Source organism: Urtica dioica, chromosome 6 (assembly GCF_054948205.1).
Source record: "Urtica dioica subsp. dioica isolate 48M chromosome 6, U.dioica_male_clone48M_v1_H2, whole genome shotgun sequence".
NCBI lineage: Eukaryota > Viridiplantae > Streptophyta > Magnoliopsida > Rosales > Urticaceae > Urtica > Urtica dioica.
In genome coordinates this window covers 2,617,363-2,633,691 of record NC_142761.1, presented here as the reverse complement: position 1 = coordinate 2,633,691, position 16,329 = coordinate 2,617,363, and the positions used below count along the sequence as shown (strand labels likewise).

The following is a 16,329-nucleotide window of genomic DNA, read 5'->3' as shown; positions in this document are numbered from 1 at the left end:
GCGCGATGGAGGAGACTCGGTGGTGGCGCGCGGGAATAGGAAAAGAAGAAGGAAGGCGAGGAAAGGTGGCGGTGATGATTTTGGGTGGCCAGCCGGGAAGAGAGCTTGGATGATGTGGTCTGGAATTTTTTTTTCCTTGCTCTGTTTGCTCTCCAATGTCGCGCGGGTGAGGAGAGAAGAAGAAGAAGATAACGTGAAGAATGAAGAAGAAGGGCAAATATGTACTTGCTCACTTAAGCAACTACTAAAAGTGTCCAAAACAAGAAACTCTATATTTTGGTCCAAACTACTGAAATGAGTAGTAGATCCGGCCATTTCCCTAAACTATGACATCCACACTAGTTTATGACCAAAATCCAATATGTCTAATTTAATCCAAAACTATGATTACCTTGCATTTTTGGTACAAAAATATGCTCAATAAAACATTCTCTCTCTCTCTCTCTCTCTCTCTCTCTCTCTCTCTCTCTCTCTCTCTCTCTCTCTCTCTCTCCTAGCGCTTAGCTAAGAAGGATTTCACATTTTTCAGTGACTTCATGTTCAAGAACGATTCTTAGAATTCTAAAGTCTGTAAATCTTTTTTGAAAAATCTGGAAAATCGTTGAAAATTTATTGACATCGTTGTCTTTTTACTGACATCGATGTTAATAAACCTTCAAACGATTCTAGAAAAATCATTTGAAGATTTTTTGACATCGATGTCAATAAAAGACAAAAACGTCAATAAATCTTTAAATGAATTCGCAAATTTTTCTTTTTCCCAGTTTTTCCAGATTTCAAAAAAAAAAAAAAAAAAAAAAAACTTCTTGGTGAGCTTTCTCTTCGTCACGGGGTTAGGTAATCTTAGGGTTTCTGATAACGTGGATCAGTTTTTTGAAGAGAAATAAGAGAAGAAAAGCAAAGAAAAATGATAAAAGGTAAAAACATAATTGCACAAAAAGTGTCATCATAGTTTTGGATTAAATTAGACATATTAGATTTTGGTCCTAAATTAGTGCGTAGGTCATAGTTTGGGAATAATCCCTTTTTTAAATACAAATTAAGTTTCAATGAAAAACTCCTACCATATCATAGATGCACATATTTATCACATTTCGTGAATTTTCATAAGAGTCTACGCCTTGAATTTATAGTTATGGTGCGACATAAAATTTACACGACAATTATATTGAACATGCATGAAAAAATATTGGATAGTTTTAGTTTCAAATTTTCATCACATAAGTAAATTAATACGTACCAGAAATATTTAAGTCTGTCATGCCCAAAGAGCGGGAAAAAATACTTTTAAAAAAATAAAATTGACATCACATGTTGTAAACTACCTTAACCATAAATTATTCCTCTCCTATTTCCCTTGTTCCATCCGGAATTAAAGGGACTTGATTGACGGAGACTATTAAAGAAATGTCACTTATAGGGAATACTTTAGTGGTTTACTATGTCAGATTGATGAACTGGTAATTGGAACTTGACAAGTTTGAGAGGAAATCTTAAATAGTTTCACACAAGCGAAATAGGTTTTCAAAATGAAGCATAATCCTTTTTTTTTTTACTTTGCAAAACATGATTTCATTGGCTCACGGACTTACAGACCTAGTAGATAAATAAATAAATATAGAACACTGCTCACATTCGAAACATTCAACCGTGTAACTATTATTATACATTTGACACAAAACCACACACCATAATCAAGGGTTTGTCTAATTAGTAAAAACAAATTAGCCAACTCATTTGACAATGGATAGTTTCAATCATTCGACAGTAAAGTCGCTGAATCTAGCTGGCTCTCATTATACATGTCTCACAGCAAAAGTTTCTCTTTTTTTTTTTTCATAAACACTATTATTCCTAATAATGTTAAGGAGTTAAACCAGAACCATGTGTGACTGTGAGGTAGATAATAGGACACAAGAGAATATATAATAAAGTGCAATTCAAGGGCTGAAAATCCAAGTCCCTTTTATTTGACACTTTTTATCTTTAAACATTAAACTTATAACTAAGGAGGTGAAAAAAAAATTTGAATAACATATAAGTATACAAGACTGTTCTCTCCAAATTGCGAGCTTTAAGTTCATCGAGAATACCAAGTTACCAACATATAAAGGATTAAACATGAAACGTAATACACAGTGTACAAAGAAGAAGCTCAGAGAAAGAACAAAATAATAAGATATATAAGGACTCACCAAAAATGAGTCATCTTTATCGTTTTCATGCTCTGCCAAAGAACCTTTGTTTCTGATGATCTAAACAATTTCTGTAACAAACCAAAAAGGGAATTTATAAGATAAAAGAGTGATTTGAGTCACCAGAAACACATAAACGATAGACTTAAAGATGGGATTTCGGTTAACCTCAGTTGATCAATAGTTTTTTTTTTTTTTTTGTTTAGAAAATGCCATTTAAAAAATTAATAGAAATAATTTTTTGCTGTTAAAATTTAAAAACCGGCTAACACTGTTGATCTGCTTTTTTATCAGTTAAGAAAATTAGCATTCAGCCTAAAATTTCAGGTGAAATTCATTTTCGGAGGGTGCAAAGCAAACAGACCATAATGATCATCGCCGGAAGATAATTCACCGGCAGCGAGGCAGTCTCTGCAACTCCACAGCCACGAGCGAAGCAGCATTGGCCAGCTCAGGAATCCCCGAGCCTTTGAGCTCAGCAAGAATGGCTTCGATCTTCGAAACCTCGTGGATCGATATCGACAAGATCATCGCCTGAGACAAGTACTGCTTACAAGCGTAGCCGAGGGAGTGAACCATTCTCTGGACGAGGAGGTTCGCCGTGCCTCTGTTCCACGACTCGAGAATCGAGCCGAGCTTCGAGAGATTGGTCAGAAGACCCGCCGTGGCTTCCCTCGGGGCAGCCCTGAGGAGCAGAACCACGCACTCGGAGGCCACTTCGCCCAAATCTGGCCCCTCAACCCGACAAATCTCGAGCAGGACAGAGACATTGCTCCCGAAATCTGCAATGTCTCTTATCCCGTGGCTGTCTTGTTGAGGGTTATAATCGTCCGTGAAGACAAAGTCTTTCTTGCCCGCGACGGCTCGGAGAAGAAAGGCCTTGCAGAGACCGAGAGTGGGCTCAGGAAAATCTTCCATGTTCTTCGCGTAGACGAATTCGAGGAGGTTCCCGATCTTCCTCACGACTTTCAGGTCCGAGAGAAGCTTGGATTCGAGCTCCGGAGCGGAAGCTAGAGCCAGGCAGAGCTTGACGTTGCTGACATTCGCACTCGAGAGATCGCCCAGAAGAAACTCGAAGCACTGGGATATGGTTTTCAGGTGTAGAATGTCTGGGATTTTGATGTAGTTGAACTCGATGAGCATCACGAGGAGCTTCTGGGCGTACATGGGAATGGGATCTTCGTCTTCGATCAAGGACGGGTATAGTGGGAGGAAATGCTTGTTGGCGATCGACTCCAAGTCCAAATCCTTTAGCCTTTGCTCGTTCTCCACTCTCTCATTCAATAGAATTATCATGACGTCGAACAAAACTTTGAGGCACAGAAACCTGGCGTCCGCGTCTTTGTTGCCTTTGTACAGAACAGCCAAACTTGGAAGAATTTCTCGGACGAAAATGTCCGGATTTTCGACAACAACGGGCGGTTCCTCGGACACAGATTCAAGAACACGAAGAAGAGTGATTTGGAAATCGTCCCTTCCCTGGAATCATGGAAAAATAGAGAAGTACCAATAAACAACATATTCCAGAAACTACAATAAATTCAGCATCATCATGGAAGTGTTTTTTTTTTTTTTACCTGGAAAGGAGTTTCTGTGAGTTTCATCAGACTCGCCAGCTGGCGCAGAACCTGAAGATTGACCACCTTGTGCTTGAAAGACGAGCTCCCGAGAAAATGAAGAACCACCGGAAGTAATTGAATATTACTCTTCGGAGCAGCTCGGCTGGTGAGAGCTCCGTGGCGGAGCCTTCCTCCCATAATCTGCTGAATCTCTCCGGTGATAACGTCCAACAAACCCGAAATCGTTGACGCAACGACGTTCACGAAAGCATCCAAACACTGGATCACAAACTGGTCCTTCTCCTTCGCCAGCCTGTCGACCACAGAGAGAAACCTCGCGTTGCAGAAAAACTGAGGTAGCCATCTTCTTCCGTTCTTGCAAAGGAGCGCCACGAACACCAGAGCCTTTCCCTTCAAAACTTCGCTTCCTTGCTCGATGAGAGACAAGAGACCCGGGACGAGGTTCTTGTCCTCCGCCAACGGCAATAGATACTTGCCGATATTCGTGAACACGTGACTTTCGATCATGGCTTTGTTCAAGAGGTTTAAGCTGATCTGTTGCTCACGGAGACTGCCCTTCACGAGGGCCGTCGCCATATCCTTAAACGAGAGCTTGTCTATGACGGATTGGATGCTGTGAGGGTTGAAAAAAACCAGCCGGACCAAACACGACCCGGCTGTAAGCCTCATGCTCTCTTGCTTCCCAGAAGCCCTGTAGATATAGCACAAGTTATTTATCAGATCTTGGCTGGTGAAACGAGCCACCCAATGAGCTCCTTGGCTGAAAATGTTTTCGATGGTCCTCAGTGCGTAAAGTTGAGTCATGTCATCCTCTCCTTTTCGCAGAATTGACGACACCAGTGAAATCAGCGAGTTTGGAACCTGGTATCAAGAAAACAATTAAGGAAGCAAATGGAGCAGCAAACGAGTTGGGAAAAAACACTAATATGTAATTCCTGAGTTTCATGGAATGAGATGTATAGTAATAAAGTTTCAAACTTTAATGGTTGGGAAACTAACCTGCCAGCCAGAAGATGTTCGACTGTCCTTCGCTGGAGATTCTAACGGAACTTTATCTTTGTTTTGCTCATTTTGAGTGGCTATATAAAACAGCAGTTCACCAAGTGCGGCCATAGAAAATCTCCTTACTTTCTCCTGTCTATCTCTGAGTCCCTCGGTAAGTGAGCCTAATATTCCAGAATTCGCTAGACTGTCTTCAATCAGAGTAGAATGACGAATCAATAAACCCATTAGCGAAGCAAGTTGGATACGCAAAGCTGAAGTCTTGGTCAGTCGGAGCATTTTAACAAGCAGAAGCATTATTGGCCCATTGGTCAAGATATTGGCTGCTTCGGCGTTAGTGCTCAACATCTCAAGGTATCTGACCACATTTTGCTTTTCCGAGATGCTACCATTTCCATGTAAAACAGATATAATCTTGTTACTCACTGCATCCAAATGATCCTTCGACATCTTTACGAAATCGGGCGCTTGCAATGCCTCAAAAGGAAGAGAAGGAATAACATCCAGCATTTTGTCGGACTTTCTACTCGGCATCACAGGTCTGACTGAGAGATCGGATGGATGCCAGAGAACCTGCGATAGCTTATCAGATGGCTTGTTAAATTCGGTCTCGAGAATGGAACCCACGCCGTCTTTTGGTCTCTGGTTTTTAATCAGAGGACTGACAGCTGGCAGACTTGCAGGCACTTCGTTGTGTTCTTGAGGCGACTCCTGTTCAAATTGCCTTGTATCATCCGAGCCAGGAATATCAACTGTAGTGCTTGTTTCTGATTGCTGCGCATTTTCCATCTCTTCAACGTTTCCATGATTCTGTTCTTGACTAGAAAACTTATCTTCTGTCGCACAAGCTTGCTTGTCAGACCCATCGGCTTCGTCGTGCGAATCATCTTCAGCATTCTCGTTAAAATCAAGTTCCATGTCGGTATTCTCGATTTTGACTTCGGAATCATTTTTAGCGTCGTCATTGCAGAGGGGCCTCCGGTAATTTTCCTTGTCGTTCTCGCGATGCAAGTTTTGTTTAGCTATTCTCGAGAGTCTCAATAGGTTCACACCTCGGGCAGCACCAGAACAGTTCTTTCGCTTCTCTTCAGTACCTCTGCCAGAAACCTTCGGTAGAGCTCTCCGACTACCCGGCGTGCTCTTAACAGGCGTTTCAGTACCACCTTTTGAGGCCAAAGACGAGTTCTCGTCGTTCTTCGCAGATCCTTTCGGGTCTTTCTCCCGAGACTTGGGAGGGGTTCGATTCTGTGGAGGAAGCTTGTCGCCGTTACGCTCCGAAAGACATGACTTATCGGGCAGTCCTATCATACTATCAAAAGCAGGCTGAGGAGGCAATGGAACCAGGCCTAAGTTGCTTTTCCAAAAGGCGTGTCCGCATAGCTCCGACCATTGTATTCTTTCCGCTGGATCTTTCTCCAACAACGAATTCACTAGATTTGCAAAAGGACGGCTAGGAGAACCTGGTAAAGGCGGAGTCGGATCGGAGAGGATGGATCGCACAAGCTGAGTGAATTCTTTCCCGACAAACGGAGGTCGCCCAGCATAGCATTCATAGAGAACGCAGCCGAGAGCCCAGAAATCAGATGCGTATGAATGGACACCTCCGTCTTCAAACAGCTCCGGAGCCATGTAACAAGGTGTTCCCCTTTTAGCTTGTGGTAACTGAGCACATGAATATGAAAAATGAAAATCAATGTCCGTATATGCTTATTCAAATAGGGATTGTATCAGAAGATTAATTAACCTACCGCAGAGGAAGGGACTTTCGAAACTTCATTCAATCTTCTAGCCAAACCAAAATCACATAGCTGCATTGGACAGAGACATAACATGTCAATTAGTAGTTTGAACAGAAACAACTCGTAACTTATTGACTAGTTGACAAAACATGACGCCAGTACCTTTGTATGACCATTCTCGTCTAACAGAATGTTTGAAGGTTTTAGATCACAGTAAATTATTCCTTTTGAATGTAAGAACCTGAATAAAATCAGGGAACGGCGTTAGAATCCAGCTCAAAAGAATCGAGCATGTGCATAATTACAAACAATTGGAATAATAAAGCGGTTGAGTATATCTTACTGCAAAGCCTTTAGAAAGCCAAAAGCCAAATCACAAATTGAATCTTCCGGGAGCTTACTATCCTGTTATCCAACATCCATTTATTACTTATTTAGTACATTAATCAAAAACTGCTTTGTATATAGTTATTCTTCTCTGAAGGGAAAAAAAAAGGGATACACCAATGTAAAGTTTATGCATTGTAATAAACCTGTTGTAACAACGTTCTGAGATCTCCACCAACGCAGTATTCCAGAACCAACCACAAATGAGCAGAGGTTTCGTACCTAACAGATTTTTTTGAACAACCCAAGAAAAAGTCACAGTTTAGTCCCTCTGAGAAGCTAATCCCACACACATGGAAGTTTTTCAAATCATAGTTTTTTGTTACTAACCATGAATAGAACCTCAACACGTTTGGGTGATCTAAAGAATGAAGAATCCTAACCTGGAATAAAAAAAAATAATAAAAAAAGTGTCAAAAATAGCAACTTCGACATTGCAAAGCTACAGTACGGTCGAAACACAAACAATCAAAGCGAATTCAAAAATTGAACATAGCAGTGTAAAAAAATAAAAGCTCACTTCTTGAAGAATCTTGTTCTTCTGCGATTTATCGACGCTTTTGATAGCGAAATACTCTATCGTCTTCTTCTTCCTTCCTTTGTAGACATTCTACACCATTTTACACCAAAAATGAAATCAAATTTTCAAAAAAAAAATATCACCAAACCTAACAAGGAAAAATAAAACAGAGAAGTTAATTGAGCTTCGTTACCGAGTATTTGCCTCGTCCAATTGCTTCGTAGACATGGTACTGATTCATCGTCAAAGTTCGAATCAGAGAGAAGAAAGTAAACAGTGATCTCAACAAAGGAATTTCTTTGAAAAAATGTTTTCCGAGAAACGAGCAAAGGATTTGAAATGAGCTTCGAAGATCGATTCAGTGAAAGACAAAAAGGCCTTTAGTGATTATTATATTATTTTGTTACTACTATGTAAGTGATAATTATAAGAGACTGGAAAAATAAATTTCTAAAATTAAAAGATAAGAGAGAGACTGGGCGGGAAAATGAAATTGAAAAAAGAAAAATCAAATTGAAACAACAAGGGCTGGACTTTTGCGGCTCCAAACATAAATAATTGTTTATTTGGGAAAATATCAATTGTGTCCTCTGGGTTTAGTCAAATGTTGCATTATACCACGAATTTTGAAGTCTATCACAATCATCCTTTCAATTTTTTGTTTATTATGAAATTAACCCTTTAACTTAACAAATCACTCAAATATACGCTTGTTATGAACTTTTTGTTATAGTGAGACAAACTTTTTGTTGCATCAACAGATTTTTCTCGTCACTTCAACCAAGTTGTTTTATAGTTTCCAATCACTTTTTTAGATAATCCCATTTGTTTATGACTAGTGGAGTATGAATTAGAGAACTTTAGGAGTTGTTTGGTAGTTAACTCAAAAGGTTTTTGTTTTCTATTTTCTAATTTTTGTAATTGTACTGAAAAATTATTTTGCAGTTGTTTTCAAAAAGCTGTTTGGTACAGTTTTCATTTTTGTTTTTGAGAAATTGAAAAAAGTGTTTGGTACAGTTTTCATTTTTGTTTTTGAAAAAAATGAAAAGAGAAGATGAGGAGAAGGAGGAGAGAAGAGAATAATTTTTTTTTTTCAAAATTTTTTTTTATTTGTTTTCAGTTTTCTTTACTCTTTTACAAAACAACTTCAAAATTTTTTGAAAAATTTTTCCGAAAAATTAAAACAACACCATTTTCACTTTTTGTTTTCAATTTTTTCCACTCAAAAAGTGAAAAACAGTTTTTGGAATGAAAACCAAACACATCCTTAAATTTTTGGTAGGTTTGACTATTTGATTTGATATATTATTTGTTGTATTAATTCAATGAGTTAAATTTTATAAATTGAAGATATGCATATTGAAATTGCTATAGAATATAGATTAATCAAAATCCCGCAACGAGCACAACCCTCGTGTTTAGTTGCCACCGTTAAGTCTGGAACCCTGAGCAACGCGGTACGTGACCTGGGTTCAGAACGTCGTGAGACAGTTCGGTCCATATCTTTATAACGAGTATTTGATAGAATAATTAAGTTATTACTCAACAAATGAAATTTCAAAAGATTTTTTAAATTATCAAAGGACGAGATGAATTCAGAAGCATTTTAAGGTAAATTAATTTTAAAATATCTCAAAATTTTAAAGCATAACAAACCGAATTCAAGTGGTCTAATTCGAGATCGTACAAAATTGTTTTCCTTTCCGCATCTTAAAAAGATATCAAAACAAAAGAAAACTAACTCGATCTTTAAATTTATTTAAGGTCCTCCAGGAGCCGTATGCAGTGAAAATCGCATGTACGGTTTTGGAATAGCGATGTAAATTGTGATGGTATCATCTACTATGATTATCTAATAGTTTAAGTAGCGTTGATATATTTGAGGCCCAATCAAAATATGGTTTTTGGGGATGGAATTTGTGGCGTCAACCTATTGGTTTTATTATTTTTTTAATTTCTTCCCTAGCAGAACGGCAATAGGCCTGAAAAAGTATCTAAAAATATCAAATTTAGATATTTGTATCCTGTCGAAGTAAGGAACCATGGCCCTACTCACTCATTTTAAAAATATAAAGAAAATGATTTTAGATGTGTTATGATTTTAGCGAAAAAAAAAATTGCAAATAAGATGGTTGTAAAATCAAAATGTTGAGAAAATGTGTGATTCGTAAGAAAAAAACAATTCGACGAAGCATTGATTGCAATAAAAAAAACTAAACTTCCAAAAATGCCTCGTGATTTACGAGGAATTCAACGTCAAAGCAAAGCCCATTAAAGCCCACGAAAGCCAAGACCCACACAAAACGACCTAAAAGTTCAAGTTCAAGTTCAAGCTCACACACAAAGCAGAGCTCACGCGCGCATCGCGCGACAAGTGCACAGCGCGCGAGGGGCCCGGTGTGCCGCGCCTACCTCTCAGCGCGATGGCTCCACAAGAGGGGCACGTGTGCCTCGAAAAACAGGCACGCACAAAACGTGGCGTGCCACGCCTAGTTATGGTGCGGCGTGCTTTATGCGCGCTCCAAATACAACGTGCGCTCCATGATGTGTGTCCATAAGCCCTCCTAGGCCTCCAAATCCACTATAAACACCCCTCCTTAGAGAGGTTCAAGGACACATTCATTCTTTCTCGAGATTACTCGCTCTTAGAGTTCTGAAACGTTGTCAGAGACTTTTTGCACACAGTTTCTCAAGTTGGGCATTTAATCTCTCGCGCATAGTCGTGCCAAGAATTATCTACTGAGAAACTCCATCGCCTCTAAGAGAAAACACACATTCTCTCTCTCGTGTTACTAAATTCTGGAGTCTGAAACATCGCCAAGGACTTCTCTGCGCTCTGTTTCCTTTGTCGAGTACACCTTTCCGTCTCCGCGCCTCACATAGCGATCACACATGCATTGAACTACGTCATGACTTGATCCCACAACTCAGGTACGTAGGCATCTCATAAGAAGCGCAGTCACCCCCAATTCACACCATTCTCTCCTTGGAGAACACCTCTGGACTAGAGGAACACTTGGCTCGGGTATGGTCAATTGGCCCGACCTTGGGTCGAACTGTCCGAAGCTTTCCATGTTGCCGATTTTCGTCGACAACAATTATAACAGACAAATGATTCGTCATGAAATATTTTTGGTTGAGGCCTTCTTCATGCAGTAAGGTGGTATTATTAACCACGAAATGGATCGAGAAATACTTGACCATTAGTATAAGTAATATTTACAATGAACAATATTAAGGTACCCATATGTTGGTTTAACTGTCAATGAAATTTCAGGTTTCAAGAATATTGAGATGTTATAGTTTGAAGTTGGCTATTATATTAAATAAAGATATAATTAGATATAGTTGTGAAGAAGGTAAACAGCTTGGTATATAGATTGAGCAGCATTATTATTATTATTATTATATTTTGTGGAAGTTAGTTGAGCACCTCCTTTTTTTTTTATATACAATACTTGAGCTCTCATTTTTATTATGAGAATATCTCACCTTAAGAGTGTATACAAATTAAAAAAAGGTTAAACAAATAAACGAACTGGTCCAGAATGCCAAGTCATCGAATAAAAAATTTGGTTTGGTTAACCGATCCGATTTATGAAACTAAATCGATTACCGATTTTGAATATCAAAGAATTTGGTTGTCGGTTATTTAACTGGTTTTTTTTATTTTTTATAAACGGATAACCAGTTATAAAACCGGATAACTGATTACAGTTAGATAACCTTTGAAATTTTTTAATTTTTTAATTTTAAATTAGTACAAAATTATAAGAAAAATAAATTGGTTTGAATCAGATAGCCATTTATGAACCGGATAACCGATTTTTGGATAATAAGTTTCAGAACTGTACAACTGCTTTTTGGATATCTAGATATCGGTTTTCGTAATTCGATTAACCGAAAAATCGAATTTCGGTTTTGGACCAATTTGATCCGATTATCAATCCAAAAAATTTAAAACTGAAAATTCGATTCTTATTCATAAAATGGGTCAAAATTGAATCGAACCAAATTATTTTCGGCCCTAATTCTATGTGTACATTTTTTTTTTATTATATCATTACTTCAGGGTCTATGATTCCAATCTCATTCTCATTCAGTTTTTTTTTGTTTTTATTTTTTTAAATATATCTTTCTCGTTATTAAAAGACGTTTCCCCTTACCTCATTCTTATTTTCATTCGACAATAGAGGAAAGTGACTATTTGTTAAACCGAAGCAAGATTTATATAGGTATTGTTTGTAATCTCAAAGATAAGTTTATTTGCATACTTAGTTTATAAGGTATTCGAAGAGGAAGAATTTCAAATGTCAAATGTATAGAGAATTTTTCTTTATTCAAAGTTACATAATTTACGATATCGCTATTTGAAACTGAAACATTGAATGAAAGTACATTACCTTCTTTTCCATAAAAAGGGATTTTTTTTTTTTTAGGGTGATGTAGCTAAGTAGCAAATTTAAAGTTAAAAATTTGCAAAATAGCTAAGGTTTGGCTTAATTTAGTGAAATAGAAAAAATGTGCAGTAAGTTGATTTCCAAAAAAATTTTGAACCCAAGATTAATTTATTTAAAAGTGATAAATTACTTATAATAATCGTCAAAAAAATTTAATCTTGGTTGTCAAATTTTTTTTGAAAACGTAAGTTTGGTTACTTTACTGAAAAGTTGAAACCTTGGGGTGCGTTTGGTTATCAAGTCAAAAACTGTTTTTGAGTTTTCAAGAACTGAAAATAGGAAACAAAACTGGAAAATGTGTTTGGTAAGGTGTTTTCGGAAAAAAAAATTTCAAAAAATTTTGAAGTTGTTTTGGAAAAAAGTAAAGAAAACTGAAAACAAATAAAAGGTGTTTTTGAAAAAAAAATTCTTCTATTCTCTCCTCTTTCTCCTCTTCTTCTCTTTTCATTCTTTCAAAAACAAAAATGAAAACTATACCAAACACTTTTTTTCAGTTTTTTCACTTTCTCAAAAACAAAAATGAAAACTGTACCAAACAGCTTTTTGAAAACAACTACAAAACAGTTTTTCAGTACAACTACAAAAATTAGAAAACAAAAAACAAAAAACAGTTTGAGTTAACTACCAAACACAACGCTATTTTGCTAATCAATAAGTTTCAAATGACTATTTTATACAATTATTTTTTTTAAGACTTTTGCAATGAATTTAAAAAAGGTGATGTAGTTAAATAACCATTAAAATTATGGATTTGCAAAATAACAAAATTTGTCTTAATTTAGTGAAATAATCAAAATGTGTAGTAATTAGATTTCAATTTTTTTTTACCCCACGATTAATTTTTTTGAAAGTGATAAATTACTTATAATAATCATAAATTTTTTTAATTTTAGTTGTAAAAAAAATTGAAAACGTAAATTTAGTTAATTTGTTAAAAAGTTTAAACTTCGACTATTTTGCTAATCAATAAGTTTAAAATGGTTCTTTGGTACAATTTTTCCTTAAAAAAACACACACTTTCACTAGGACAAAAAGCGTCATCCGGTGCGACAATGTCGCACCGAATATGTTTTTTTCAGGTGCGACACTTTCAGGTGCGACATTGTCGCACCTACTGCCCAAACTATTTTCCCTTCCAAATTTATAAAAATTGGTGGGTTATTCATATCAGGTGCGACAATGTCGCACCTAATAACATTCCCACCATTATATTCGGTGCGACAATGTCGCACCGAATATGTTTTTTTAATAAAAAAATTACAAAATTAGAAAATTAAGTCAAAATTCATTTAGAATTAAATAAAAATTAATTAACAAAATTCTAAATTAATTATAAATAATATTCAAAAAATAGAATTCTTAATTAAAAATACAAATTCATTCTAAAAAAGCGAAAAATGAATTCCTAATTTTTTTTTCCTATAAAACTTATCGATAGTAGAATTCCCTCTGCTTGACGCGCTGCCGCTCGCTCCGCCGCTTCCGTAAGGACGGTCTCGCAAGAAATCCATAGAACCAGGCGTAGAACCCGGCGTGAAACCTGGCGTCTGCTAATCAGTCCCACCTGGTTGCGGTGCAGGCGGATGTTGGGGAGTCGTGGGAGGCTGGTTGTGCATCTGGCTGAGGAAGGCGATCTGTTGCCGCATCTCTTGCAGCTCGGCTTGTTGGGCATCCATCTGAGCTCGCATCTCGGCAACCAATGGATCGGTCTGAGATGACGAACTTGACGAGCCTCTATCTAGCGTTTGGGCAACACCCAGCGATGACCTTGGGATCGAAGGCCCTAAACCGACCTCCCAGTCTCTGCGTACTCCCAAAACTTCACGCATCGCGTACATCTCTGCATCTTCTTGGGAGATCGCGGTGTTTTGCTCCGCCGCTTGCCGCAAAATATCTCTCGTTTGGGCGTTGATTTGATCATTCAAAAAAAAAAACCACAAAAAACTTATCAGATAAGAATAATTTAAGTAATTAAATATAGTAAATAAAACAAATAACTTACGAATTGCGACTTCGCGAAGTCCGTCGTCCACGATCCCTTAGCGTCATGGTGTTTTTCTGACCATATCGCTAAAGCCGAGCCTATACTCCCATCTTCCCTTCGCTGTAATTTTTCAACATTAAAATATGAATTACATATATATTGCATATTAATATTAAGCGACTTACGTTCCTCGAGCGATGACCAAAAAAACTAAGCGACCCTTGTCTCGCCTTCGTCTTCTTCATCTTCGAATTTTCCCGGTTGCGGACAGACTTCGCCTGCGAGACATAAATTCGTTAAGTTCAATATTAAGAAATTCAAATAACCATCGGAAGTTCAACTCATACCTTATGCTCCGGCGAGTCGAACGTCTCTGTTGCTTTCAACCAGGCTTCCTGGTTATAGCCTTTGAGAGTTTCGTTTTTAGCGAGATCCTTACTCCCGCAAGATGTCTTGAAGAAGAGCTGCGACAACCTCGACTTCTGGCCACGGCGCATCCTCTTCACATCGCGAATGATAGCCATATCAATCTCGTTGCGAATAGGATCTGCAGGCACAAGCTCGCCACTGTCGGTTTGTTCATAAACGAAGCGATACTCGTTATGAATCGAGTTCATAAGAGTCGCCACACTCTGCGCAGGCACATGATTCCAATCTGGGAGGTCGACTGGAATGGTACTCTTGATCAGGTTTCCTAATCGGCTTTGGAACGTCCTGATCAACAGATTTTGCTCTCTGACGTCTTGGTAGAACGCCTGCGCAGTCTGATCGTAGCGAACTATGTTCGCTCCAGGGGTCCCAACACCAGCTCTCGCAGAAACGAGGCCAGTCGTTGGTCCCCGCTTCTTCCTCGGCATCTGCGGGGGATCACGCTCTCCTCCTAATGGGTCATGACCTGAAGTAGACATCCTGCAAAATACGTTTTATTCTGCCAGAAATTCGGCAAAGTTTCCCCTATAATATTGACTAACCAAAATCTGCAATTTAAAAACAAACAACATATATAACCAACCAAGACTATTCTATTCATATATATATATATATATATATATATATATATATTACTAATTAATCTATTTAAACATTTCAATTTCAATTCAAATAATTACGATAATCTAAAACTAAACTAAATTTTACATTTCAATTCAACATAACTAACCAAACTACTAATTAACAATCACATAAACATTTCAATTTCAATTTCAATTCAAATAATTACGATAATCTAAATCTAAACTAAATTAAACATTTCAATTCAACTTAACTAACGAAATTACTAAGTAACAATCACATAAACATTTCAATTCAAATAAGTACAATAATATAAAACTAAAGTAAATTAAACATTCCAATTCAACTTCACATAAACTTAACGAATTAACCTCACCAATCCAAAATCTCACCAATCCAAAATCTCTAACCAATCTAATCAAAACATGATTTTTAATCCTTACCCAAGCATTAAAAACCTCACGTTCAAAAAAAAAAAATTTCAAATCCAAAATCAATTCCTAAACCACATGACCAACAAAACAAATTCCTAGATCAAAACATCAACGAGGGGAACCCATACCTCGTTGTAGGGGTCGGTGCAAGCGGCGGGCGGGGGACTGATGCAGGCGGCGGGGTGGGGGGCTGGTGCAGGCGGCGTCTTTGGGGGTTGATGCAGGCGGCGGGGTGGGGGAGGCTGGTCATGGCCGGCGGGGCGGGGGGCTGGTCCAAGCGGCGGGCGGGGGAGGCTGGTCACGGCCGGCGGGGCGCGGGACGGGGGGCTGGCTGAGAGAGAGAGAGAGCGACAGAGTGAGATTGAGAGACGGTGAGACGGAGAGAGAAAATGGGACGTACCGGAGCGGGCGGGGGAGGCTGGTCACGGTCGGCGGGGCGCGGGGCGGGGGGCTGGCTGAGAGAGAGAGAGCGACAGAGTGAGATTGAGAGACGGTGAGACGGAGAGACAGAGATGGGGACGTACCGGAGCGGGCGGGGGGCTGGTCCAGGCGGCGGGGCGGGGGAGGCTGGTCACGGCCGGCGGGGTGCGAGGCTGGATGAGAGAGAGAGAGCGACAGAGTGAGATTGAGAGACAGTGAGACAGAGAGAGAGAGAGAGAGAGAGAGAGAGAGAGAGAGAGAGAGAGAGAGAGAGAGAGAGAGAGAGAGAGGGACGTACCGGAGGGCGTTTGGTCGGAGATAGAGCGTCAGATTGGGAGAGACGAGGCGTGGGGGCTCGGGTTGAGAGAGATGAGTTGAGGTCGAGTTGCAGAGAGGCGCGGATTGAGAGAGGAGTGAATGAGTGAAAGAGAAGAAGAGGCTCGGGCACTCTAGGACTATTGGGTGCGACATTGTCGCACCTAATAACCATATTGGGTGCGACAATGTCGCACCCAATATGAAATCAAAATTTCGGAGAGATTCGGCGAAGACTTTAAATTTAAAAACCATTGGGTGCGAGATTTGTCGCACCTAAAG

General features: G+C 38.7%; 1 protein-coding gene across 1 annotated transcript; it reads right to left on the bottom strand.

The window, feature by feature from the left end:
• Positions 1–1,630: 1,630 nt before the first annotated feature.
• Positions 1,631–7,814, bottom strand: LOC149392882 (kinase family with ARM repeat domain-containing protein). Its single transcript, XM_089616973.1, has 11 exons — positions 7,617–7,814; positions 7,424–7,513; positions 7,234–7,286; positions 7,050–7,125; positions 6,860–6,921; positions 6,679–6,757; positions 6,526–6,585; positions 4,775–6,439; positions 3,773–4,636; positions 2,560–3,674; positions 1,631–2,266 (listed from the first exon to the last, which is right to left on the bottom strand). Exons 1-10 carry the CDS (start codon positions 7,662–7,664, stop codon positions 2,586–2,588), a joined length of 4,086 nt encoding a protein of 1,361 aa, XP_089473099.1. The 5' UTR covers positions 7,665–7,814; the 3' UTR covers positions 1,631–2,266; positions 2,560–2,585.
• Between the last annotated feature and the right edge of the window lie 8,515 nt (positions 7,815–16,329).